General features: G+C 32.1%; 1 protein-coding gene across 2 annotated transcripts in view; it reads right to left on the bottom strand.

Moving 5' to 3' along the window:
- Nucleotides 1-6,792: 6,792 nt before the first annotated feature.
- The window catches only part of LOC139481078 (uncharacterized), a 57,103-nt gene continuing 37,656 nt past the window's right edge, over nucleotides 6,793-26,239 (bottom strand). Inside the window, exons 15-24 of one of the 2 annotated variants that reach the window (XM_071264153.1) lie at nucleotides 22,908-22,997; nucleotides 22,358-22,496; nucleotides 17,564-17,687; nucleotides 17,146-17,186; nucleotides 16,755-16,846; nucleotides 15,808-15,934; nucleotides 13,058-13,263; nucleotides 9,298-11,181; nucleotides 8,428-8,535; nucleotides 6,793-7,035 (exon numbers count right to left, since the gene is read on the bottom strand). In XM_071264153.1, coding sequence (XP_071120254.1) covers nucleotides 8,437-8,535; nucleotides 9,298-11,181; nucleotides 13,058-13,263; nucleotides 15,808-15,934; nucleotides 16,755-16,846; nucleotides 17,146-17,186; nucleotides 17,564-17,687; nucleotides 22,358-22,496; nucleotides 22,908-22,997 — 2,802 coding nt within the window. In that variant the 3' untranslated portion in view covers nucleotides 6,793-7,035; nucleotides 8,428-8,436. The remainder of the gene's footprint in view (nucleotides 7,036-8,427; nucleotides 8,536-9,297; nucleotides 11,182-13,057; nucleotides 13,264-15,807; nucleotides 15,935-16,754; nucleotides 16,847-17,145; nucleotides 17,187-17,563; nucleotides 17,688-22,357; nucleotides 22,497-22,907; nucleotides 22,998-26,239) is intronic. The other variant, XM_071264154.1, reaches the window with a different exon arrangement.

Below are 26,239 nucleotides of genomic sequence, written 5' to 3'. Positions count from 1 at the left end.
TAGAGAAATTCACTATATGCTGTTGAATATTAATCCTCTCAAAAAAATATTTGAAGAAATTTTCTTTTTAATTTTTGACCCCTCCCCCCCCCCCCCCCCCCAACTTTTTTCACCTCTCCCTTTCCCTTATTCCAAAAATGATCTCAATTCAAATACTAATGGAGTTTGTAACAATAACTAACCATTTAAATACACCATAAAATATTAAAATATAAAATGTCATAGTCATGGTTAAAATTAATATTAATTAATAGTAACTTCTAAAAAAATAAATGGGGAATGTGTCAAAAGGGACACAGACGATGCCCCGGCTAGCATATAACCCGTTATAAAGGGACATAACTTTAGAACTGTAAAAAGTGAAGCAGCCAAAAATTGAACGTAAACTGAGTTTAGAGGTAATAAGCATTATATACACATTTCATTAAATTTAGTTAAGACAAACTTAAGTTAAGAGAAAAGAAACTAAAAAATTCTTCAATTTTTCATTTGTAAAGGGGCATAATCCTAGAATGGTAATCAAAACGCTTGTAATCACTGAATGGTAAAGATTGCTTTGATTTATCAGTTGGTAGTAAAGTGAATATTGCATTGTACATTGTATATAGCATTGACTTAAGTCGATTCAACTACTATTCTGGACAAAGAAAGATAACTCCAATTTTCAAAGAAGATTTCATAAAGTATTGGTTTTAGGTGATTCAACAACCATTCTGCACAAAGAAAGATAACTTCAATGTATTGTCTTGAAACTACAAAAATGGTTGTCCGATTGGCCCTTTTTTGCCCTTTATTCCTAGACTGTTTGCCACATACCCCTTAAAATATATCCCAACCTTCTACTTGTGGTATTAAACATTGTGATACAATTTCAGAACAATTGAAATACTTATACACAACTTACTGTCCTGACACAAGATAAATGCTTGTTTTGGGCCCCGTTGCAACTTGGGCCCCTAATTCCTAAACCTTAGGTACCAGAACCCCCAAAATCAATCCCAAGCTTCCTTTTGTGGTTATAAACATTGTGTTAAAATTTTATTGATTTCTATTTTCTTATACTAAAGTTGTCCTGACACTAGATAAATGCTTGTTTTGGGCCCCTTTGAACCCCTTATTCCCAAACCTTACGGATCATAACCCCCAAATCAATCCCAAGCTTCCTTTTGTGGTTATAAATATTGTGTTAAAGTTTTATTGATTTCTATTTACATATACTAAAGTTATTATCCGGAAACCATCCGTCTTCGGACGACGCTAACGACGGCGACAACGACGACGTGATACTAATATACGACCGCAAATTTTTTTTGCGCTCGTATAAAAACCCATTGCAAACTCTCAGCTATAAAACAGGGCTAAACATAAAAGTTATGATGTGCTATCCTGTTTGGATATAAAGTAACCTAAATTTCCGAACCATTTGTTTTGCTTTCTATAATAGAATTCAATAGTAAAACGTAATTGATGGGAACGAGATCCTTGACTAAATAATCTACCAGCAATACATAGAATACGAAACTGAAACCCAAACCGTCACTACATAAATGGGCTAAGATAATTTACGTTCTGCTGCTCTCAAATCCCATGTGTCGTGTTCTGTATAGACTACACACACAACAAGAATTTGAACACCATTGCTCACAAATATTTTGTATTGTTATATATATATATATATGTCAATTGAGCCAGACCCGACGTAGACACCAAGTTAAGTCGCAGAAAACTTGACATAGGGATAGTATCCCGGTGGCAGCAGCGACGGTGTCAGCTAACCTGTTTTAAAAAGCTTAATAGTTCAGAAGGGCCCTTCTTACTTTGTATATAGCTAGATGCCTTATGTTATAGAAATTTCCATTGTCCCTGACCTCATTTTCATGGTTGAGTGACTAGTTGTTAACATTTTGAGCATCTTAATTTCTCTCTTATTATGAGTAATCGGACAACCATATTTGGTATGTGCGTACCTTGCAAGGTCCTCGTGCCTGTCATACAGTTTTCACTTGACCTCGACCTCATTTCTTGGATCAGTGAACATATTCACCCTACAGTTATAACATACAACATATATAGTTGACCTATTCCTATAAGTATTAGTAAAAGAGACCAACAACAAAAATGGTTAAGTTTTTTTCTCAGATACCATAACCAATAGGTCTACTATATTTGGTGTATTGAATGATTCAAAGGTGTGCATGTCTAACTGGCATGAGTCATCTGACATTGACCTCATTTTCATTGCTCAGAGGTTCGTAGTTAAGTTTATGTGTTTTGGTCGGTTTCCTCTAATACTGTGAGAAATAGGTCAACCATATTTGGTGTATGGGACGATTGTAATGTGAAATTGTATATCTGGCAGGTGTCACCTGACACTGACCTCGTTTTCATGGTTCAGTGGTTAAAGTTAAAAGTTTATGTTTTGGTCTGTTGTTCTTATACTGTATACAGGTCAACTATATTTTTGGTGTTTGAAAATATTTTACGATGTACATGTCAGTCTGGCAAGTTTTATTTAACCTTGACCTCATTTTACGGTTCAATGCTCAACGCTAATTTTTGTTGTTGGTCTGTTTTACTACTATACTACTAATAGCAATAGATCAACTATATGTGTTGTATGGAATAACTGTAAGGTTAACATGTCTGTCTGACAAATACCATCCAATCTTTTTTTCCAAACATCACTTTCCTGAATCATTGGTCAATCTTAAATTTTCCTGGTTTAGCTTATTACATAAATACTATAAGAAAAAGGTCAACTAAATGTTAAGTATGTAATGATTATAAGGTGATCATGTCTGTCTGGCAGGGTTCATCTGATCTTGGCCTAAATTTCATGGTTCATTGATGTCAATGTTAATTTTACCTGGTTAAGTTTGTTTCTTCGATGTGCAATAGGTCAACTATACTTAAAGCATACATGTATTTGGTGTATGGAATGATTGTAAGGTGAACATGTAATTCCAGTTTGGTTTATCTAACCCTAACCTCATTTTCTTAGATCATGTTAAACTGATGCGATAGTTTTCAAAGCTTTATATTTAGGACTAACAACACAAAGGGTTAGTAAAGAAGGCAGCACATTTCAGCGTGTGTACTCTTGTTTGTACTTTAAGATAGTCTTCTATGGTTGTGATGTTCTTTGATTGCTGTCTTACCCAAATTTCATCTCATTCATATGAAATAACAAAAAAGGTTCCCACAAATTTTACCATATGAGCTATACACCAAGATTGGTGTAACTCATGGTTCAGTTATTTTTGTTAGGATACATGTATAAGATAGTTTTATGTTACTAAATACTATGAAATGTGTATGACAAAATAAATTTGCCATACTTTTGCATTATTAAAGAGGCATAATTTTCTAATGTTCAGTTGTATGTCCCTTTAAATTAGCCTCATTGAAGATTCAAGATTGACTATTGGTTCTTCTACTTTGGTCTATCATAAAAGAGAAACAATCGCCTGATTCAGCATTTATCTTGCTTATAAAATGATTTTGTCTGTGTAGATATGTGTTATATATAAAAACAAGCCTCTCATTTTGATATGCCTTAATCTTCATTTTGTCAATTTGTTTTCAACCTGTAACCTCAGTGGAGAAAGCAGGTCTTGAAACCTCTTCACTCTATCTGCCAGGAAAAAATAGGTGGTTCATAGTGTGTCTAGTGCAATTAGCAACAGTTTCCTTCAACATTATTCAAACGATAGCACACCTAAACCGGTCAGATTTGGATTACTTTTTCTTAGGTCTTTATTTTTGAACCAGTAATTCTTTTCATTATCATAGAGTGGTAAAGAGCTAGAAGTTAACTAGTTTTTGTGAAACGTTATTCCAACAGTTTGTTTCATCATTATATTGGGGGAATTGAGGATTTTTCTATTTTGCCAGAATTCTTTTTGGTCAACTGCACTAAAACTTTTTTGAAGTCTAAATTATTGGTGGTTTGCTAGTCTTCTCAATGAATAACCTGTCTGATTTATAAGACAATCTTCTTCTTTTTTTTTTATTCTTTTGCAAATGGAACAAGATGTTTGGGCCTAGAATAGAAAATTAATTCTACAAAAATGTCATTTATTAAAAAATACACAAGTTATCATCTGATCATCTAACATGTCTAACACACTGAAACAACATTTCAGACTTGTTTTATAAACATATGTATTATATATATATATATCTCTCTATGGTCTATTGGAGCCAAAATATAGCTTAATCTCATATTTCATGAGATAGATAGGATTTTCATGTACTGTATGTATGCATGCATTGTTATCATTTATAAGCATTTGAATTTTCAAGATTAATCATATGCAATCATATTTTGTATTTTAAGTAACTTCTTTTGTAAATAAATAGTTTTTTCTTTACAAAAAATACATAATGATTGCATAAATTAAAAAGTTTTGAAACTTTGGTCAGTGAGCCGAATGTTTTTTCAATCATGGTTTGCAATATTGAAAGAAAAATAGATGTGAGAAGCTTCATAGATTCAGTGGACTTCATCATGTGCAACAGTTGGAACAGATCAAAGACAAAACCCTTAAAAGGGCATACAATTATCTTTTCTCTAAACCCCATCCAAAACCTCATATAGGATTGTTGGTAGAAATATTACAGCCTGTATAACAAATGCCCACTTCCTTGTTGGGTTAGGTCCGGATAAAAATAAAAACTGGAATCAAAGAAGGACAATATGCTAAATGTAAGGTAGAATGTCTGAAGCAGAGAAGACTTATCATCAATTTGTTTTAAAAAGTTCAATAAAAAAATCTTACTGCTTTTTAATACAATGCTCACTATCAGCTGCATAAGAACACACTAACAGCTCCACAAAAAAGAGATATCAATAAAATGTTATTTCATAAACTAGTCCATCCTTCATATCAGAATAATAATTCATTCTTAACATACAAAACACAAAAATCATATTTTGTTTCTATACATTTATACAGCATTCAATAAAAAATAACAAAAATGGTCTTTTGAAAGTCTGAATTGTTTAAATAATTCATGTCGAATGTTGAAATAAAAAGCAGTTCACAACAATGGTTTATTGGATCTTCTAAATATGAGAAATTAGATGGAATTACAATTCTTTTCTTCTGCAAAATGTCATATACTTTTCAAATCTTTTTTCTGTAATGCCATATATCACATTAGAATTCCCCCAAGAAAATCTCTCCCTAAATAATTTATGTAAAAACATGCAACATATATTTTTGTTTTTATGATGCCAATATTTTATGTCATCTTGTATAGAATGTTTATCTAAGTTTATCTAAGAAAAAAATCACGTCAAAGAAAAACAAAAAGGTAAGAGATATTCCAGAAAAAGGTGTATCATGGGAGACAGGACACCAATGAAATTAAAGGGTACCAGAGACACACCAAAATTCTTTTACCATAGAAAATTGTGAACTTTTAACCCCCTCAAAACATAACATACATACCTGTCAACCTGTGACGATGAAAATGCAGGTCATGACCTGCATTAAAGAATCAAATCTCAGGTCATAACGCGTACGAACTTTTTCGAGCTGAATTTCAGTATTTATGGTACATTTTCTTATAATGTATATCAAAGATACCAAAACATCAATGCATGTTCACTTGGTTAAGTCATTTTAAATCTTATTTATTATTATTTCATTACACTTTTAAAGGTTTTTATAAACTTGTGTATCACAGTCTTACGTCCTTTACTTTTTTGTCATCATCTAAAATTTATTTTTCAAATGTAATTTTTAAATGAGACTACTAGCCTTTAAACATACCATGTAGAGGTATTACATGTATAAACATTCATCTCTCAATTAACAAGGAAATTAGACTATGATAAAATATAGTAATACAGTTAAAGGAAGTATAAATGTAAAAAATAATTTTCAACTTTTTTTTAAAAATTGTATAAAGGTATAAAAATAATGAAAAGTTATTTTTCTATATGTATTTGAATTTTATATTATTATGATTTAATCTTTTTAATCCATAAAACGTAAATATAAGGAATAATTTTGAATGGTGATAAATAAGGGGAAGTAACTCTTAGTTGAAATATCTTTGTAAAACAACAGGGCAATTTATTTACGACCTAAAGCTAAGGTAATTGGTGTTAATCAACAGTGTGTTTAACACCAAAGCTGTCAAGTGAAGCCATGCACTTAATGGGTCACTTAATTTGACAGTTTACATAGCTAGATGAACTGCATGTTCTAGGAAGAATTACGAATTTGCCGGCATTTCAAAGGAATATTACTTATGAAAATCAATCTCAAGGCTAAGAAATACGGGTGAAATCGGGTCATTTTCGGAATTTCCGGGTTATTTCAATGACCCGGTGGGTGATCCGGGTGATCCCTCAGAATTGTGAAAATCTCGGGTCACACCCGCAGAATCCAGGTCAGTTGACAGGTATGAACTTATAAATGGCATGCAGTTCCCTAGTGACATTTTTTTTCCTGGAATAGCCAAAAAACCAAACAATTACCCTTAAAAAGAAAACAAACCCAAGAAATTCATGAAATTAGAAACCATTTTAACACGCATAACATTTTTATATGAAAATTTAAGCTTTACATAGAATAATTAGGTAAAAATTAAAAGCATCGACAAATGTTTAACTAAATAAATAGGACCAATGCTTTCAGCTACCTTTGATAAAACTTTCTGTAACGAGCTAGTATAAACTGATAATGTTACATTTGTATGCTTCATAAATTTAAAGATTTGTACACACACCCTGTATCACATGCAAATATTTATAATATCACACGCAGTGTCAAACAGTTTTTATCATTGGTTCTATGACTGTCATTATTGTACTCAAATTTTACATGTTTTATTACATTCTGTGTTTTTTTATAATATAAAAAAATATTTCAAACATTTTCTCAGTTCTTTGTGACATCAGAAAGAAGATTATGACATAAAAGTATTTGTTGTGAAGATATGCTAGACATGTAGTTATCACAGTATCTAATTCCATCATGGTAGATTCCCTTCTTTGTTCACAGATACATTTTGTCCTTTCTGAAAAAATAAATAAAACAAATTTATCTTATACATAAGATTTATATATATACATCTGTTCAGAAACAGGAATTGCCTTCTGGTGTGGTCACCCTACAACAAATTAAAATATTTTTCAAATAGTTGTCAGAATCATGTTTACGTCAGTCAGGGGTACTACTTGTACAAGTGTATTTTATTTACTTAAAGAAGTGAAAAAAAATATACACATATAAGTAAATAAATAATGTTTGAATAATCTCCCCTTAATTTTCTGAAAAATTTACTTGTATAAGTAAATTTTTCTTACAATCCAACAAATATCCTCAAGTTTTGAGATGTAAAATCATGCCTTTAAAATTTTTTCCCAGGTTTGCTCAAATTTTTTCATTAAAGATCAATGTTTCATCTCATTAATTCATCAAAGAAACTGATTGAGCAAAGATCTTGTATATTTGCGCAAGGCCTTCAAAAATTGCTCCTTTGGGGCTTGTAAATGAGCAGTGTTAAGAAGATAACAAACAAATGGGACTTTCATTGTCCATGAAATTACACTTAAATGATTAGTAAAGACATCTGTAAAGGGTACACAATTTAAAATTCTATTAGAGCAAAGAAATCTTAAGAATTCAAGAAAAGAAGAAAGGATGATTTTTTTACTTATACAAGTAAAAAATTCTGAATGCCTAAGGGACATAACTAAGCCAATTTTTTTTTTACCTATACAAGTAAATAAAATTCACTTGTATAAGTATCCTACAAATTTACTTACATGTGTATATTTTTTTTTACTTCTTCAAGTAAATAAAATACACTTGTATAAGTAGTACCCCTGACTGTACGTATTTATATACAAATAGATTACCATCACTGTTTTTGCAAATCTTTTTCAGAATTTTGGGTCTTGTATACTTGTATTCCATTTTTAATTAACTTTTTTGATTAGAGTATCACTTGAGTCTTTTGCAGACAAAATATGCATCTTTCCTATAAAATTAAAAGCTTTGTATTTTTGACAGTGCTTTTACTGTTTTATATCTTCTTTTAATATGTTTAAGGCAAACTGCAATTAAATCTTTTAATTGTCTCCCTTCATTCACACCTTGTCTTAGGTGTTGTAGCATGCCCATATAAGACACCTTGTAGTAGCTGGAGCATAGATGTGTATTCATAGTGTTAATATCTCACAGGCATTATTCCCCTTTCTCCATGTAAACATATATTTCTCTAAACAACAAAATGAGGGAAATTTTATATTCAAGTTTTATCATGTATTTTTTCAATTTAGAATGAGAATATGCTAGAATGCTTAATGAGTGTCTGTACAGTGACCACAATATGTCTTATACTTAAAAGAAGTGCAAACTGTGTGTTACAGTTGAAATCAAATAGGTTTTACATGTAATATCTTACACAATTCTATCATATACTGGGAGATTCAGGGTGACCTTCTACAGAACTCTGAGAGTTTGTATGACTAACGGGAACAATGCTGGAATCTTCAATGAATTCTGTTATAAGCTGAAAAAGGAATGCTACTGTAGTTAAAACCATGCAATGAGAAGCATACAGCTAGAAACGATAGTCAAACTAGAACTAATAAACTAAATGACATTTAAATGATATGTGCATTGATGAAAATAGAAAGTATGATTGTCTGAAATGGTTGAAACAATCAGTGATCAAAAGGCAGCAACAGAACTTGTATAAATTAACAAATGGGCAAAAATATTTATCAGATGGCAAAAGAAACTGCTTGTTATCTGCAAAATCATAAGTAAATATGCAAAGATTAAAGATTTATTGCTATTTTACAATAAAAATCTAAAAAACTTTGTATAAAATACTGTAGATTCAATATATTCTTGTTGGTATCAACTTTTGTGGTATAAGGAAAATTAGTGCTTTATGGCTACTTTATCTCATGGTTTTGACAAATTCTGCATACAAGCATAATGTATAGCAGTTTTGTATTTTGTTGAACATCTAAATTTGTGTAATTTTATCTAGACCTGAAGTCCATGAAAATGAGTAATATTAATGATTTGAAAGAATAAAGCACAGGTAAGTATATCTGCTAATAAAGAATTCAACTAAAATATATATGCATGCTAAGATTTGTTGAAATTATGATCATGTCATTATATTCAAAAAATATTTTTAAATGAAAACATTGGACTGTTGCATGCTGGTTAATTTATAGAAAGAGATATGAATCTAAGTTCACTTGAAATTATCAAACCCATACTAATCAAATGAAAAAAGAATCACATGACAACATACCTGATCATCTTTCGTTGGTGATTTCTGTAGTAAGTGAGATGGAATATTCAGTTGACCAGACAGAGTTTTTGACTGTAAACTTGCAGCAAATGTAGAAACTTTGTCCATCATGCCTTTTGACAACCCAGAATCACATGAATCTTGTGAACTTGAACTTTCTGCTGGTTTTGAAGATTCTGTTAAATTTGTTTTTAAGATTTCAAATAGATTTCCTTTATCAGGAGAATTTGAATGTGCAATTTTATACGGTGGAAATATATCACTAGCACTGGTACTATTGACCATATTTTGAGATTGGTTGTTCACAGAAGCACCGACTGAATTGTCATTATCACAACACAAATTGTCTGCCGTATCAGTTAAATCGGAGGATCCCATGAATTCAATGTTGGGTGGTGATACACGACTTTCAGATTTATCACAGTTTTCAATAACATTATTAGAAGGAGAATGCCCTATCACATGTAGAAGTTTTGGTGGCAGAATTGATTTGTTTTCTGGACTCCCAGACAGTTTTCTTTTTGGCGGAACCAGTAATGGTGGTCCCATTAGAGATTCTTCACATTTTTTTATGACCTCTGTCTGCAACACAGAAATCTGGGATTGATTAGTCTTTTGTGTGTTTTCTAAATCAGAAATATTTGGTATATTTCCTGTGACTAGGACTTGGTCAGTACTAACCTGCACAGGACTAGATTTTACAACAGTATTTGTATGTGGAGAAAATGCTGAATTTTGATTGGATAAAATGGGAGATGATAAAGAAAATGTCTGACATAAACTTGTAGCAGAGGATGTAGCTGATGGCCCTACAGACTTTGGTATTAAACTTCCATCACATACACTGGAAATTTGTCCAACCGATTTAAGTAATGAAGATGGTTGCACTGTTTTTATTGCTGGAGTTGCTGCCATAACAGGTTGTGTAAGAAGACTAATCGGTAGTCCTGCTGATTGTACTGTACTTTGAACCAGCGGCTGGTTGACAACGACAGGTGACGCTTTTGCAAGTACAATAGGTTGTGCAGAAGCTTGCACTGTAGTCATTCCACTGACCTGTCCTGTTGATAACAGGCTATTGTTTTGTCCTGTAACGGCAGGTGTCACAACCTGACCAACTACATGAGAATTTGATCTGATGGCTTGATTAGTACTTCCTGTTGGATTAACCTGGCCACTTGTTACCATGATAGCACTTTGTTCTGTTGAAGTAGTTTGACTACTTGATACTGCCCCTCGATAGATTATTTTTGTTTTTCCAGAGATATGAATTCCAGTTGGTTTACCATCCAACAGAAGCATACCATCTGATATACGAATTGCCTTCAATGGTGTACTTGTAGGCACTGTTGGTTGTACTGGTGATTTACCCTGGCCCATGTTAGGGGACATAATCCGTATGATTTTTGGACCAGTAGGAGTATTGACTGTGGCTATACTTGATGGTGAGGAGGCAGGCATTGATGACACTGGTAAAATAGCTCCTCCAATCGACGGAGGTCTCACTAATAATTTAGGGGATGCATTAAGTGTATTCATACCACTATAAGTCACAGTTGGTAATTTAATAGTTGTAGTTTTCTCTGGTGATTCTGATATACTATATGCTGGTTTTTCAATGATTTTCTTCTTTGTATTCATAGGTGTGGTATTAAACTTGTACACAAATGTTTTCCCATTGACTGTTAATATTTTGGTTTCGTTAGTTGTTTCTGTAGATTCTGTCCACACACGCGAGGCAGAATTAGCTTTAAGTTCAGGATTTTTGAAAATGCGTTCTCCATTAATAACATTCTTTGATGGCGAATCAGCTGATAACTCAGGAATCAGTCTTTTCTTTCGTGTGCTAGAAGCATATTCATGCCCAGGAGTAGAAGTAAGTTCCTGTAAAATATCAAGCCACAATTATCTTTTTTTATGTCATTACTGTCTTGACTTATCTCCTTGTTCTTTCTTCTTTCTTTTTTACAGGACTTTTACACATATGATTTGGATAAAGGTAAATAAATTACTGGTCATTTGTAAATTTGGTAACATCTTTATTGAACTGGTGCCTCATTGTTCTCAACTTAACAATGTGTCTTTTATTGATAAAAGTAATATTTTTACCGTTGTTGCTCACTGTGTCTTGTATTTTTTGGGAAAGCACATTTTTTTTCTAATTTATTATATACTTAATCGTAAAAAGTTTAACTGTATAAGTAATATAATCAATGTAGAAATGATTAGTTTGATATCAGTTGCAAAGGTTTTATCAAACCCCTAATCAGTATGACATCATGTCTAATGAAAAACATGGTATTGAGGTACATGTCTATCATTAACCCTTTCGCCGATGAGTCCCGGTTTACTGGGATTCACGCTTCAGACAGCTGACGATGAGTCCCGTTTTACCGGGATCGGAATACCTCTTTTATATTTCCCACTTAAAACAGTGCAAACATGAGTTATCTTTCTTTGATGAATACCCGGATGAAAGTGTAAACATGGCCCTTCCGTTTGTTGAAAACCGTGTCAAAATCAGACGAAATTTACGGAATTTACGAGAATTTGAAATGAGGGAACATTTTTTTTGAAAGAATATGGAAGAATTGAAGCCAAACTAGTATACTTTTTTGACATAAAATGTCGTTTTATGTACAAAACACTTGGAATGGACATCGTTCAGTGCGAGGGATTTGTACAGCCTCATAAAATTTTTCAAAATTTTGCCGTTTTGGGTTAAAAAATTACGATTTGGGGTCTTAGAGCAGAATTTTGAGAATTTCACCTAGATAATGCCGAAAATTTGAAAATTTGAATATTTTATGAAGAATATATTATCAAAACATGAACAAAACTGTGAACATGGTGTTAGTGAATGAAATAAATACACAAATAACTACAAACAGGTTTTTATTGACATTTATTATGAAGATCTCCCACTTGAGTAATAGTAGCCAGGGAAGCCATCGTCTCAGAGTAGCCTCTGTCTGGGCAGCAATCGGTGAAAGGGTTAAGAGTATATGATAATATGGCTTCTTTTTTTTTTTTTAATATAACACACCATATCAAACCTCAGTCAATATAATCAGAGCTACAATGACTATAATAGTTTCTTGGTAAGAAATGATATTGAAAAATTGTTTTCTGGACTGTAATTCTAAACAAAATTTATCTAAGCACAATAGAGGATTGTGTCTTCTTGTACTGATTAAGACATTACAGTAAACAATCAACTCCACAGAAAAGCTTATAAATAAAAATAAGAGTGTTAAGATATCATGATTTCTTATCAGTAGATAAAGTACTTCAAGCTTGTTTTCAATGACTATGAGCATTCTAATACTGTTAATGATTATTTTTCTTGTACTGTGGTAATTTCTCTCTTATACTGTGGTCTTTTAAGAGCTGGTTGTTTTTTTTGTTCTGATTTTCAATGTATCTCTTATATATGTTTATAATATGCCTTTTGATAGTCCGCTGACTGGGATTAAATAGGAAAGAGTTGACAACTTAAAACACTTGTTTAACCATACTACATGTTCATGAGGTTAATATGTTGTTGTCATTTTTTTTTATATCTTAATAGATTTTGTCATTTAGGGAATTTGGTACAGACGATAGATGTCTGATAGTTTAGCGAAATTAAAAGCTTGAGTTTTGTTGAAGAACATATATTGACCTCTTGATGGTTTCTGCGGTTGTCTTCTTTGATGTACATGTATACCCTACATTTCTTTTTTTAAATTATGAAAATAAAATTTCTATCATGGTCTACCTCAAACTTGTCATCATCAAACGCCCCTTTTATTGTATCTAAGGCTCTAGATGTTGCAGCTCTACGAGGACGCCATTTCTTCTCTGTTTGTATGGCAACGCTGCCATGGAAATCTTCATCATCCTGATCTTGGTCCGTTTTGTCTATGTAAATCTTGATACATTTGTTAATGAATTTCCTCAATCTGGTTGCCATTCTTCCCAGTTCTACAGAAAAGTAAAATTGGATTATTTATATTTCAAGACAACCATTATAGTTGAAAGTTTGAGGGCATCTATCATAATTTAATTATTTTTTAAGAGAATAATTCCCAAATTAGGGTCCAAAATCAGTCATATTTGCTAGTCATATGATTATAAATAGAATATTGTGGATTCACTTATTTCGTGGGTACTAATTTTCGTGGATTAAGGAAAACTCACATGTTCATGGATATTTAATTTCCTGGTTTTGCCGAAGTTGGCATACAAGCCCATAGGAAATTTGTCATTCGTTGAACATTTAATTTCATGGTTCACCTTAACCCACGAAATTTGTTATCCAACGAATAATAATGAATCCACAGTATAACAAGAGTGCACACGCTGAAATGTCTCGCCTTCTATACTAATCATTGATATTATATTGATAGTTCTAAGTATAAAGCTTAGTTTTATTACAACTGTCTCATAAACTTAACATTAACCAAGATAACTAAACAAAGACCAATGAACCTTGAAAATGAGGTCAAGGTCAGATGAACCATGCCAGGCAACATGTACAGCTAACAATGCTTCCATACAACATATATAGTTGACCCATTACTTATAGTTTAAGAAAAATAGACTAAAACACAAAAACTTAACACTGTGCAATGAACCGTGAAAATGAGGTCACCGTCAAATAAAACCTGCGCGACTAACATAAAGATCATAAAATATTTCCATACACCAAATATAGTTGACCTATGGCATACAGTATTAGATAAAAAGACCAAAACTCAAAAAACTTATTTTTGACCACTGAACCATGAAAATGAGGTCAAGGTCACATGACATCTGCCCGCTAGACATGTACACCTTACCATCATTCCATACAACAAATATAGTAGACCTATTGCATATAGTATGAGAAAAACAGACCAAAACACAAAAATTTAACTATAACCACTGAACCATGAAAATGAGGTCAAGGTCAGATGACACCTGCCAGTTGGACATGTACACCTTACAGTCCTTCCATACACCGAATATACTAGCCCTATTGCATATAGTATCTGAGATATGGACTTGACCACCAAAACTTAACCTTGATCACTGATCCATGAAATGAGGTCGAGGTCAAGTGAAAACTGTCTGACAGACATGAGGACCTTTCAAGGTACGCACATACCAAATATAGTTATCCTATTACTTATAATAAGAGAGAATTCAACATTACAAAAAAATTGAACTTTTTTTTCAAGTGGTCACTGAACCATGAAAATGAGGTCAAGGACATTGGACATGTGACTGACGGAAAGTTCGTAACATGAAGCATCTATATACAAAGTATGAAGCATCCAGGTCTTCCACCTTCTGAAATATAAAGCTTTTAAGAAGTGAGCTAACACCGCCGCCGCCGCCGTAGCCGCCGCCGGATCACTATCCCTATGTCGAGCTTTCTGCAACAAAAGTTGCAGGCTCGACAACAATCCAAAATTAAGTTAGTTTCAATTTGTAAATATTGAACCAGAAACTAAATTTTGATAACCATGCTTTTCCAATAACAAAACTGTCATTCAGTATTTAAAAGAAACAACAGCCCTTCAAATTGTTGGTTTGATCCCCTTGGCCCAGATGATAAAGAACTAAGGATTCTATTCTCTTGTAGCTGTGTTCATACCTGAAAAAATGACTATCAGATGAACTTCATTACTTGATAATTTTAGCAAAGGATGTGAATTTCTGATGAGCACCAAATTTGGCTATCAGGAATCTTTACAGGAACATATTTGTCAAGTTTTGTTTCTTTTTTTTTTTTTTTTTTTTTTTTTTTTTAAAGTATTTGATAATTATGTTTTCAAAAGTTCAGCCAATCAAGAGTAAGAAAATGTCTGTTGTTTCACATATCATTGATGTGTCAAACAAAAGATATTTTCTTACTTTTGAAAACATATTTCTCAAGTGATGCATTAAATTACAATTACATGTAATGCAAAAATTGCTGCATTACACATTACATGCAATTACTTCGAAACATGTAATGTATTTCCATTTTTCATAACCCCATGCCTGCATATCATTTCCCTAGTAACAAACACTTGGAAAAAACCTTGTAGTAACATACCTGCCAATTTTTTTTCAATCTAATCAGTTCTTCTCTAACAAATATCTAAATTTTATAAGAAATAAAAACAAAAAAGACAACAGATACTAAGAGATAGTAAAAGATAAAGGCCAGGTGAGCTGAAAAATATTGTGTCTACAGATTGATGACAACAGACCATTACCATAGTAGTACAGTGAGCATTAATAAATGCAACACTAGTCATATTGGGGCCCTTAATAAATTGCTGTTTGGTGTGAGAAAAGGCTCTGTGTTTAATGCCGTACTTTGACCTGTAATTGTTAACTTTTATAAATTGTGACTTGGATGAAGAGATGTCTCATTGGCCCTCATACCACATCTTCTTTATATTTATATAATCAAGGAGTTCATAAATACAAATATCTCTCATTTTTTTCATAATCAGTCAATTTATTTATGTCTTTCTTCCTATTGCTACTCACCACTGTCAGCCCCACTGAACTGGAAACAATTGTTGATCATCAGATTAAAGTCTGCAACAAATTTCTTTGTCGTCCTATATCCCCCACTTGTCAACCTTTTCTCTATTGTTGACAGGTCCATTGGTTTCTGTTGTAAAAAACAATTTATGATGATAATTTATGTCATGCTGTACATTGGAAATCATGCATTGATTTTTATTCCCATAATTAGCATATATCATTTTGAATTTTACAGACTTAAAATGCTACTGTCTTGCAATTTATTACTGAAAATGAAAATATTCCCATTTCTTCCTTGTAAATTGTATTTAATGAAGATGTTATAAACAAGTCTTGCTGCTTTATTTTTTTTTAATAATGAGTGTAACAACAACAACAACAACAACAACAACAGCAAAGCAGTTTTGAAGAAGTGCCTCATTCAACATTATGCAGAATATACAATATACCTTGGGCAAAATTTGATGCCAAAAAGTAATTTATTCTGTGGATACAATCACATTCATTTTTTCCACTGCCGTTTTCAAGATAACTAGAAGATTTTCATTAATGACCTTTTCTAAAGTACCTGTGTTCTAATACTTTTAATAGATGGCAAAGATTTTTGAGGTGATGCCTTGTTTATATATATCAAAATTAATCAAGAGTGTGCATACTGTCTTGTGCTAAGCATATAACCATGTAATTAAAAGTACCTTAAAACAAGCAGTAAGTGTCCAACAGATCAGAGAAGATTACAGACAGCACAATTCATCACCCTTGAGCTGACTGGCCAAATATAAAGTCCATCTGTTCAATTGTGATTATGTTTTGTGTGTGATGCAGTTTTTTTTATATGAAGTAATTCTGTTGGTTTCAGGAAATAGTGGGATGAAAATGTTTGTTGGTCAAACAGACAGATTGACAAGATAACGCTATATGTAATATGTATATAATAGTTAAGTTACTTTTATAATTTCATGATATCCTGGAGCAATTTCTTCTTCAACAGGGTCCAGAAAAGGCCAGGAATCTTTATGGGACTTAATTTCGTCAATCACTGAAATAAAACATTAAAATTTGCATTTAAATACAGCAATTATCAGGATCATGAAAAACAAAAAAACTCTTCCCACTTGTAATAAAAAATACACTATGTAAATACAAAAGGTCTTGTCAATAATGTACCTTATATCCTAATCCTATTTACAATGTATTTCATGTTAAAATAAGGTATATATTGTAGGCTTTTCCAAAATCTTTAATTGCAATAATGTCTGTTAAACAATATAAAACCTATCATAATGCAAAATTTGAGATACAAATGGGAGGTAACTCTAGCAGTACTACAATACTTACTTTTCTCCATATCATCCAAAGTTTCTCTGTCCAATTCTACTCTGTAAAACATAACATGTATAAAATTAAAAAAATTAATAATTGAATTGCAGACTTTATAGAAACATTAAAGGAATAAGTTGGTGACAATTAACAATAGGCTCCCAAGAGCCTGAATTTCTCTCTTTGTGAAAAATATATTTCATTTTGATATTATTTCCTGTTTAGTTATATAAATAGTAATTCGAAGGCAAAAACTAAAACAAAAGAGTCATTTTTACCTGGATCAGTTGTTAAAGATGTTGATTTTACATCTCATGATTAAATCTAAATATAATTATCCCGGTCATGTGAAAAATATCCATCAAATATATGGCTTGCATGAATCCTTTCTTTAAACAACTTATGTGAGTTGATTATTGTAACAATAAAACCTTACCTGTCATCATCTATGTATTTACTGTTGGAGGAATTTCCTGTGTACATAAGTTCTGGTGGAATCTCTTTGCCCAAAGCCAGCAGGGCAGCTCGTTGTTCTCTCTGCACCAAACGGTTCTGTCTATCTGAAATATATCAAGTGTGAAAATGATCTCTTGATCTTCTTTCATACAATGTTTCTATGCTATATAGGAAAAATCTTAAAAGTAGCTCAGTATTCAATTAAAAAGAAAGCAGCGGCAAAAAAAATTAAAATATAACCAGATGCTCCGCAGGGCATAGCTTTATACGACCGCAGAGGTTGAACCCTGAACGGTTGGGGCAAGTATGGACACAACATTCAAGCTGGATTCAGCTCTAAATTTGGATTGTGATTAAATAGTTGACACAGCATAGGTTTCTGACACAGAATGAATGTGTTCTAATGAACTTAAAATTTTTGTTTTCTCTTAGAGCAATTCACTATGCTGTTGAATATTAATCCTCTCAAAAAAATGTTTGAAGAAATTTTCTTTTTTATTTATGAAATTTCAAATGAAAAAAAATTGAACCCAATTTTTTTAATCACATCCCCCTTTCCCTTATTCCAAAACTAATCTCAATTAAAATTTCTAATGGAGTTTGCAACAATAACTACTCATTTAAATACATCATAAAATATTAAGATGTAAAAAAACTGCTTGTTATCACTGAATGGTAAAGATTATTTTAATTTATCAGTTGGTAGTAAAAAGTGAATATACATTGTATATTGTATATAACAAAGATTTAAGTTGATTCTGGACAAAGAAAGATAACTCCAATTAAAAAAAAAATCTTGCTATTGCACAATATTTTGCAATTAGATATTTCTTGCTACTATTCTGGACAAAGAAAGATAACTCTAATTAAAAAAAAATTTGCTATTTCACAATATTGTGCAATTAGATATTTCTTGCCATTGCGCAATACTGTGCAATTGAAAAGACTTGCTATTGCACAATACTTAATATAATAATTTTAGATCCTGATTTGGACCAACTTGAAAACTGGGCCCATAATAAAAAAATCTAAGTACATTTTTGGATTCAGCATATCAAAGAACCCCAAGATTTCAATTTTTGTTAAAATCAGACTAAGTTTAATTTTGGACCCTTTGGACTTTAGTGTAGACCAATTTGAAAACAGGACCAAAAATGAAGAATCTACATACACAGTTAGATTTGGTATATCAAAGAACCCCATTTATTCAATTTTTTATGAAATCAAACAAAGTTTAATTTTGGACCCCGATTTGGACCAACTTGAAAACTGGGCCAATAATCAAGAATCTAAGTACATTTTTAGATTCAGCATATCAAAGAACCTAACTGATTCATTTTTTGTCAAAATCAAACTAAGTTTAATTTTGGACCCTTTGGACCTTAATGTAGACCAATTTGAAAACGGGACCAAAAGTTAAGAATCTACATACACAGTCATGACAGTTAGATTCGGCATATCAAAGAACCCCAACTATTCAATTTTGAAGAAACTAACAAAGTTTAATTTTGGACCCTTTGGGCCCCTTATTCTGTTGGGACCAAAACTCCCAAAATCAATACCAACTTCCTTTTATGGTCATAAACCTTGTGTTTAAATTTCATAGATTTCTATTTACTTATACTAACGTTATGGTGCGAAAACCAAGAAAAATGCTTATTTGGGTCCCTTTTTGGCCCCTAATTCCTAAACTGTTGGGACCTAAACTCCCAAAATCAATACCAACCTTCCTTTTGTAGTCATTAACATTGTGTTTAAATTTCATTGATTTCTATTTACTTAAACTAAAGTTATTGTGCGAAAACCAAGAATAATGCTTATTTGGGCCCTTTTTTGGCCCCTAAAACCTAAACTGTTGAAACCAAAACTCCCAAAATCAATCCCAACTGTTCTTTTGTGGTCATAAACCTTGTGTCAAAATTTCATAGATTTCTATTAACTTAAACTAAAGTTATAGTGTGAAAACCAAGAAAATGCTTATTTGGGCCCTTTTTGGCCCCTAATTCCTAAAATGTTGGGACCAAAACTCCCAAAATCAATACCAACCTTCCTTTTGTGGTCATAAACCTTGTGTTAAAATTTCATAGATTTCCATTCACTTTTACTAAAGTTAGAGTGCGAAAACTAAAAGTATTCGGACGACGACGCCAACGTGATAGCAATATACGACCGAAAAATTATTTTACACATTATTGATACCAGGTATAATTTTGAATGCATTGCATAATATTGTATCATTTTTTGTTGAAATCATACCACAAAATCATGTTTAAATTTTTTAACACAAAGTTTTAGTTGTTTATTTTTTGCACACTGGATCATCACTTTGAAATAGCATGTTATACCTTATTTAAATCCTAGCATAAGAAGACTTTTCTCAAAATTTTTGATTTTTAACCCTTTCAACGCTACACAAAAAAATAGAAAAATGGCTGCTGCTGCTGCATTTTTTTTGTGTTCATTCATTAGAACAGTATATTCCTTTTCAGACTGCTGTATCTTTTTTATTGTAAGAGATACAGAAAAAGTTATTGCATGAAAAATGCTCAGGAGAGTATGAACTGTAATGTTAGGCAGTTATTTCAGTAAAATTTTATCAGATTACCTGCATTTTCAGGTAATTAACAGGTAAAAGGTGTAATTTGTTACATTTGTGTTGAATTTTGAATAAAAACTACTTTTCGTCTTGATCTATTTTGTTTTTTTATCTGCCATATAATAAAGAAGACACCAATTGCTCGATTCCGTAGCGTATTGCACCATACACAACATATTATGTAATCATGGCACAAATCAGTGGCTCCGTCCTCAAAATTTTCAGTCAACCTCCGTTTTCCCCCCTTTTTCTACGTCTCGTAATGATCGATCAAATCATATTACCCACACGAATTGAATGTAATAAACACATTGAGATAACAAGAAACCTTTTAACTAATCCTCGTCATCAGTTTCGCCATAGAAATGCTGAAATATTTCCATATTTACAGCTTCGTTTCCGATTTCCGCCATTTGCATTTGTCAAAATATTTGTTTTTATTTTCCTTCAATATTTCCTTCTACTGCATGATTTTACAATAAAAATTGCCGGGATTTCAAGCGCAAATGAGATCTTGCATATCCTCGATTCATACAAGGAAAAATTAGAGAGGACCCGAATGGTTTAAGAGTCCTTATGAAAAATCCGTTGTCATCGCGGCATATGCCGCGAATAGCAGTGGCGGACGGCGTATGTCATCGCGGCATATGCCGTGTATAGTGTTGAAAGGGTTAAACAAGAAATAAGTTTTCAGCTCATTTATGCCAAAGTTATATGCTAATTTGATATTAGGATTTTGGATATTAATCATGTGCAAATTTGACTTAAGGAATAAGGATACTGTGGATTCATTATTATTCATTGGTTACCAATTTTCATTGTTTTCATGGATACAGGTGAACCACAAATTCAAATATTTAACAAGAGTGCACACGCTGAAATGTCTCGCCTTCTTTACTAATCATTGATATTATGTTGATAGACCTAAATATAAAGCTTTATTACAACTGTCACATTAACTCATCATTAACCAAGAAAACAAAACATTGATCAATGAACCATGAAAATGAGGTCAAGGTCAGATGAACCATGCCAGGCAGACATGTACAGCTAACAATTCTTCGATACAACAAATATAGTTGACTTATTGCTTATAAATTAAGAAAAACAGACCAAAACACAAACACTTAACACTTAGCAATGGACTGTGAAAATGAGGTCAAGGTCAAATAAAACCTGCGTAACAGACATATAGATCATAAAATATTTCCATACACCAAATATAGTTGACCTAATGCATAAAGTATTTGAAAAATAGACCAAAACTCAAAAACTTAACTTTGACCACTGAACCATGAAAATGAGGTCAAGGTCAGATGACACCTGTCAGTTAGACATGTACACCTTACAATCATTCCATACACCATATATAGAAGACCTATTGCATAAAGTATATGAAAAACAGACCAAAACAAAAAAACTAAACTATAACCACTGAACCATGAAAATGAGGTCAAGGTCAAATGACACCTGCCAGTTGGACATGTACACCTTACAGTCCTTCCATACACCGAATATACTAGCCCTATTGCTTATAGTATCTGAGATATGGACTTGACCACCAAAACTTAACCTTGTTCACTGATCCATGAAATGAGGTCGAGGTCAAGTGAAAACTGTCTGACGGGCATGAGGACCTTGCAAGGTACGCACATACCAAATATAGTTATCCAATTACTTATAATAAGAGAGAAATTAACATTACAAAAAATCTAAACTTTTTTTTCAAGTAGTCACTGAACCATGAAAATGAGGTCAAGGACATTGGACATGTGACTGACGGAAAGTTCGTAACATGAGGCATCTATATACAAAGTATGAAGCATACAGGTCTTCTAACTTCTAAAATATAAAGCTTTTAAGAAGTTAGCTAACTCTGCCGCCGCCCGATCACTATCCCTATGTCGAGCTTTCTGCAACAAAAGTTGCAGGCTCGACAAAAAACCACACATTTTCTATAGGCATTGTAAGCAGAGGATGGGATAACAACAAAATCAGATATCCACAAAAATGTAGGTTTTCCTCAATCCACAAAAAATGATACTCACGAAAAATAAACGAATCCACAGTATTAAACATTTGCAAATTTGACATAAGGAATTTTGATATTGAGAAGGCTACTTTTTCACTTGACAAATTGAATCAATGATGTTAGAAGACATAGAAATATCAATGTACCTTCTCTAGCTTTTTGCCTTTCTTCTCTCAATCTTCTTTCTTCCTCCTGTCGCTCTATTTCCTTCTGTCTTTCTCTTTCTTCCTCCTCTTCTTTTCTTGATTGCTCTTCCAACTGATGTGATTCTTCTAATATTCTTTCCTAAAAAATTCAGCATGCAACTTTTAGGATTTTAGATCAGTACAGATTTATTTTGTTCATATTTTCAAATCAGTGAAGTTGATATATATTTATAAACCTTGATCTATGGTTGTAATGAGAATATTTTGGAGGCAAAAAAAATCTGAGTTACTGTTCACTAAATATATCCCAACTAAATGGTGTTGGCTAAAAAATTTATAAATGTGAACCGCACAAGTTTTCTGCAGACAGGAAGTATAACATTACAGGAAATGAAAATCTGGTACAAGCCATGGTGTGACATCTCTAGATAAAGCTTAGTGCCATATAGCAAGAAGCTATTACCTGTAGCTACTTACAGGGAGTAAAACTAGTATTTAGAGAACTAAATTCGCCACCATTTTCTAATCTTGATCACATGACTATAAATACCTGTTCTTGGAACTCTCTCATCTTCATAGTAATTCTTGCTGACACTCGCCTAGGAGCCATTTCTGCCTGACGTTTTCTCTTGTCATGTTCCTGAAATGTAAACGAAACTTTTAAATCAAGTACTCTTTCTATTATCATACCTGCTGATACATTGTTGTATTTAAATACAGTCTCCTACAATGAATTTAAGCTTAGGTGCATACAAAGAAATAGCAGCTCCTGCTCCACTGGTGACATCTGTGGTATAACTCATTGCATGTAAAAATTAAGATAAATGTCAATATCACAATCAAGGAAAAGAGAACAGGTCAGGATTGTGGCTAGTGGCTACTTCTTGTGAAATACATCTTGTAATATGTTGAAGCATAGGTTGAATAGCTTCCTAGTGAGCAGCAACCGTCTACCAAGGAAATCATGTTAGGAAACATAATTCCTAGAATAATGTATCAAATGGATACTCCATCTGTAGGAACTGTATCAATGTTGCTACACAAAAATTGGAAAGTTTACAATGAGAAAAATGGAATTATCTTGTTTGTTTAAAACAACCTGGATGGTTAATTTTTATATGATACTCTGACATATGATGCACACTTAATGGTGTCTGTGGTATCCATTATTTCAAGTTCATTGGGATAGATACCATCAATACAGTTCATTGGGATAGATACCATCAATACAGTTTCACCAAACTTTAAATTATTCAGTGAAAGTACTAATACTATATAGCAGAACCTGAAATTGAAGGTTAATGTTAGCTTTTTATTTTAGAAGTTCCTGTATAAAGCAAGCATCATAATAATAAAGGAACAAGTTGGAAAGAAGAGTTCACAGCTGGTTACCATAGGAATGTTGATTGACTGTTGAAAACCCTTTCCTCTGAACAATATAAAATATATTTGTGTTGTAAACAAGACTATGTCCATTGTAAATAGATGCCCCACTCTCATCATCAATTTCTATGTTCAGTGGACCTTGAAATAGAGGTAAACACTCTTAATTTAGCATTAAAATTAGGAGGATCATAGCATAGTGAACATGGGCAATAAGTTTTCAGTTGATTCAGATTGGACTTTAACTTAATCAAAATCTACCTTGACCAAAAACTATTGTGGATTCATTCATTTTTCGTGGGTACCAATTTTCGTGAAAAAATGAAAACTGACAATTTTTGTGGTTTTTTCGAATTCTGGATACAAACCTATAGAAAATATGGTATTCGTTACAACAAATGATAATGAATCCACAGTATATCTTGAATAGGTACAGCACTGCAGATAACTTTTTAATCAGAGTTGTTTTATACAAATTAGAAGTTGTACAATTTGAAGACAAGAGATATTTGCATCTGCAATTTAGCAATTTAAAATTCATGCTAGAATAAAAAAAAAGACAAAAGTTAAAGCAAAACTAAATTCCTCTATTCACCAACAAATTGTTCAAAAACAAAAGTAAACAAAAGATAGGCAATAAAGAGAAAGCACTGAATCTCCTCAGCAACTTATATGACTAAGCTCTATAAATAGACAACAGAAATTCCCTATAATAAATAAAGCAATCTATTTAAAGTTATGACAGAAGTTGTCATGTTTTATTATCAGTCAATTATTTGGCAACAGATGGCTTCTGTGTTGTGCTATAAATATATGACTATGTAATAACAAAATCAACTTATCAATTTCTATAACTTTTCAAAAGAAAATTGCAATGACTCCATCTACTTTATATAGATATAATGTAATTACACTGGCTGCTTCATTTTATATGATGGCAAATTGATAACCATTTACCAACAGTTCATCACAATTTAGACAAATATGAACAACTCGTAAAATTCCTATCGACCCAAAAATTACACTGAAACAACCAACAAGTATAGATATATATTTTTCATGGAATATCGTTTTTGTAATATTATACAGAAAAATCAAATTTCATTATTTTCTAGTATTTCAGGAAGTAATGACTCAAAAGTTACAGTCACGCTTTGTGCACTATATTCTCAGAATCATCAATAAAAGAATATAATAAATGATGTTTAACCTTGGGATAGGCTTGTCAATTCATATCCACAGCTGGTATTCTGTCAACCATATTCAGGATGTTATGAGTTTTTATGTGAACCCTGATCTAAGAACTAAGTAGTTCACACTGTTGAGTTGGTCTTAAAAGTGTGTTAGCTCACAAGTTAACACTAAAGTAATCTTATGACACATGACCACTGTACCATGGAATCAAGGTCACACTTTCTCTTTGCATAGTTACATTGTGAAATCTTATCTGCTTCACAGTTTACCATGACCACTGAACCATGAAATCAAGCCAACAACATACTTTGGGCCTCTATTTTAGATAAATAACATAATTATGTTGTTAATTGCTGTAATTCACACCAATCTAGCAAAAACCTGGAATAAGATGAACAGATGCAAAAAGGGAAAAATTAACATCCAATTCGCATTGTAGAAAACCACATGAATATCTATTGTAAATTTTAGTTATATGATTTTGACAGTATCCAGTGTCTATTCCAATTGGCCTTATATACTTCGTTCTGAATTAATTGAACACATTAAATTCCTTTAAACAGATTGCATCCCCCAAAAATCAAAGGTCTTTTATGTTTGAATCAACAGTTGGATCCAACCATTCTAACTTTATTTGACTTAAGACAATGAATTTGTTCCACATACAGGACACCTACACTTGGTAATTTTAGTTCCCTCCTTTTTGAGGCTATGGATCTGGTATCAACAACTAATGAGCCTCTCTATTAGGTTATTCAAAGAGCATTTTGTTACAGCTGTAAGTTTGGAAACTCTACATGGTAATAGTATATATACAACGCTTAGGTCTTTGAAGCTTATCAAAATATATCTCAAGAGTATTTTATAGACATTTGTAATTGTTATGTTTCAAGGTTTATGTCAGTGGTTATGTTAAGGGTCTTGGAGTCCTAGTTTGGTAATAGTTTATACAACAACCTTTCATCCTGGTAAAGACCATAAACAATTTTGAAACATAAATGAACCATTTATCTGTAGAACAATTTTATTTTTTTGTTTTAAATAGATGACACTTTTAAATTTTTTTGTTAAATGTTTTTAATTTTTTTTTACAAAAACATACATATATTGATCCAAGAAAAACAATTGAAAAAATCTGGGATGATATTTCTTTTGATGGTTTTACAAGACTCTTGTATTATGATCAAAAGAAGTATGTAAAATTCATGATCTGGGTCAATTTAATCAATATTTTATATTTCATTGTTAATTTTTTTTTTATCAAAAGACGTAAATCTATATTTGTGCACAATAAAACTAACATGG

This window comes from Mytilus edulis, chromosome 7 (genome assembly GCF_963676685.1).
Source record: "Mytilus edulis chromosome 7, xbMytEdul2.2, whole genome shotgun sequence".
Classification (NCBI taxonomy): domain Eukaryota; kingdom Metazoa; phylum Mollusca; class Bivalvia; order Mytilida; family Mytilidae; genus Mytilus; species Mytilus edulis.
This window is presented reverse-complemented; position numbering and strand designations above follow the sequence as displayed.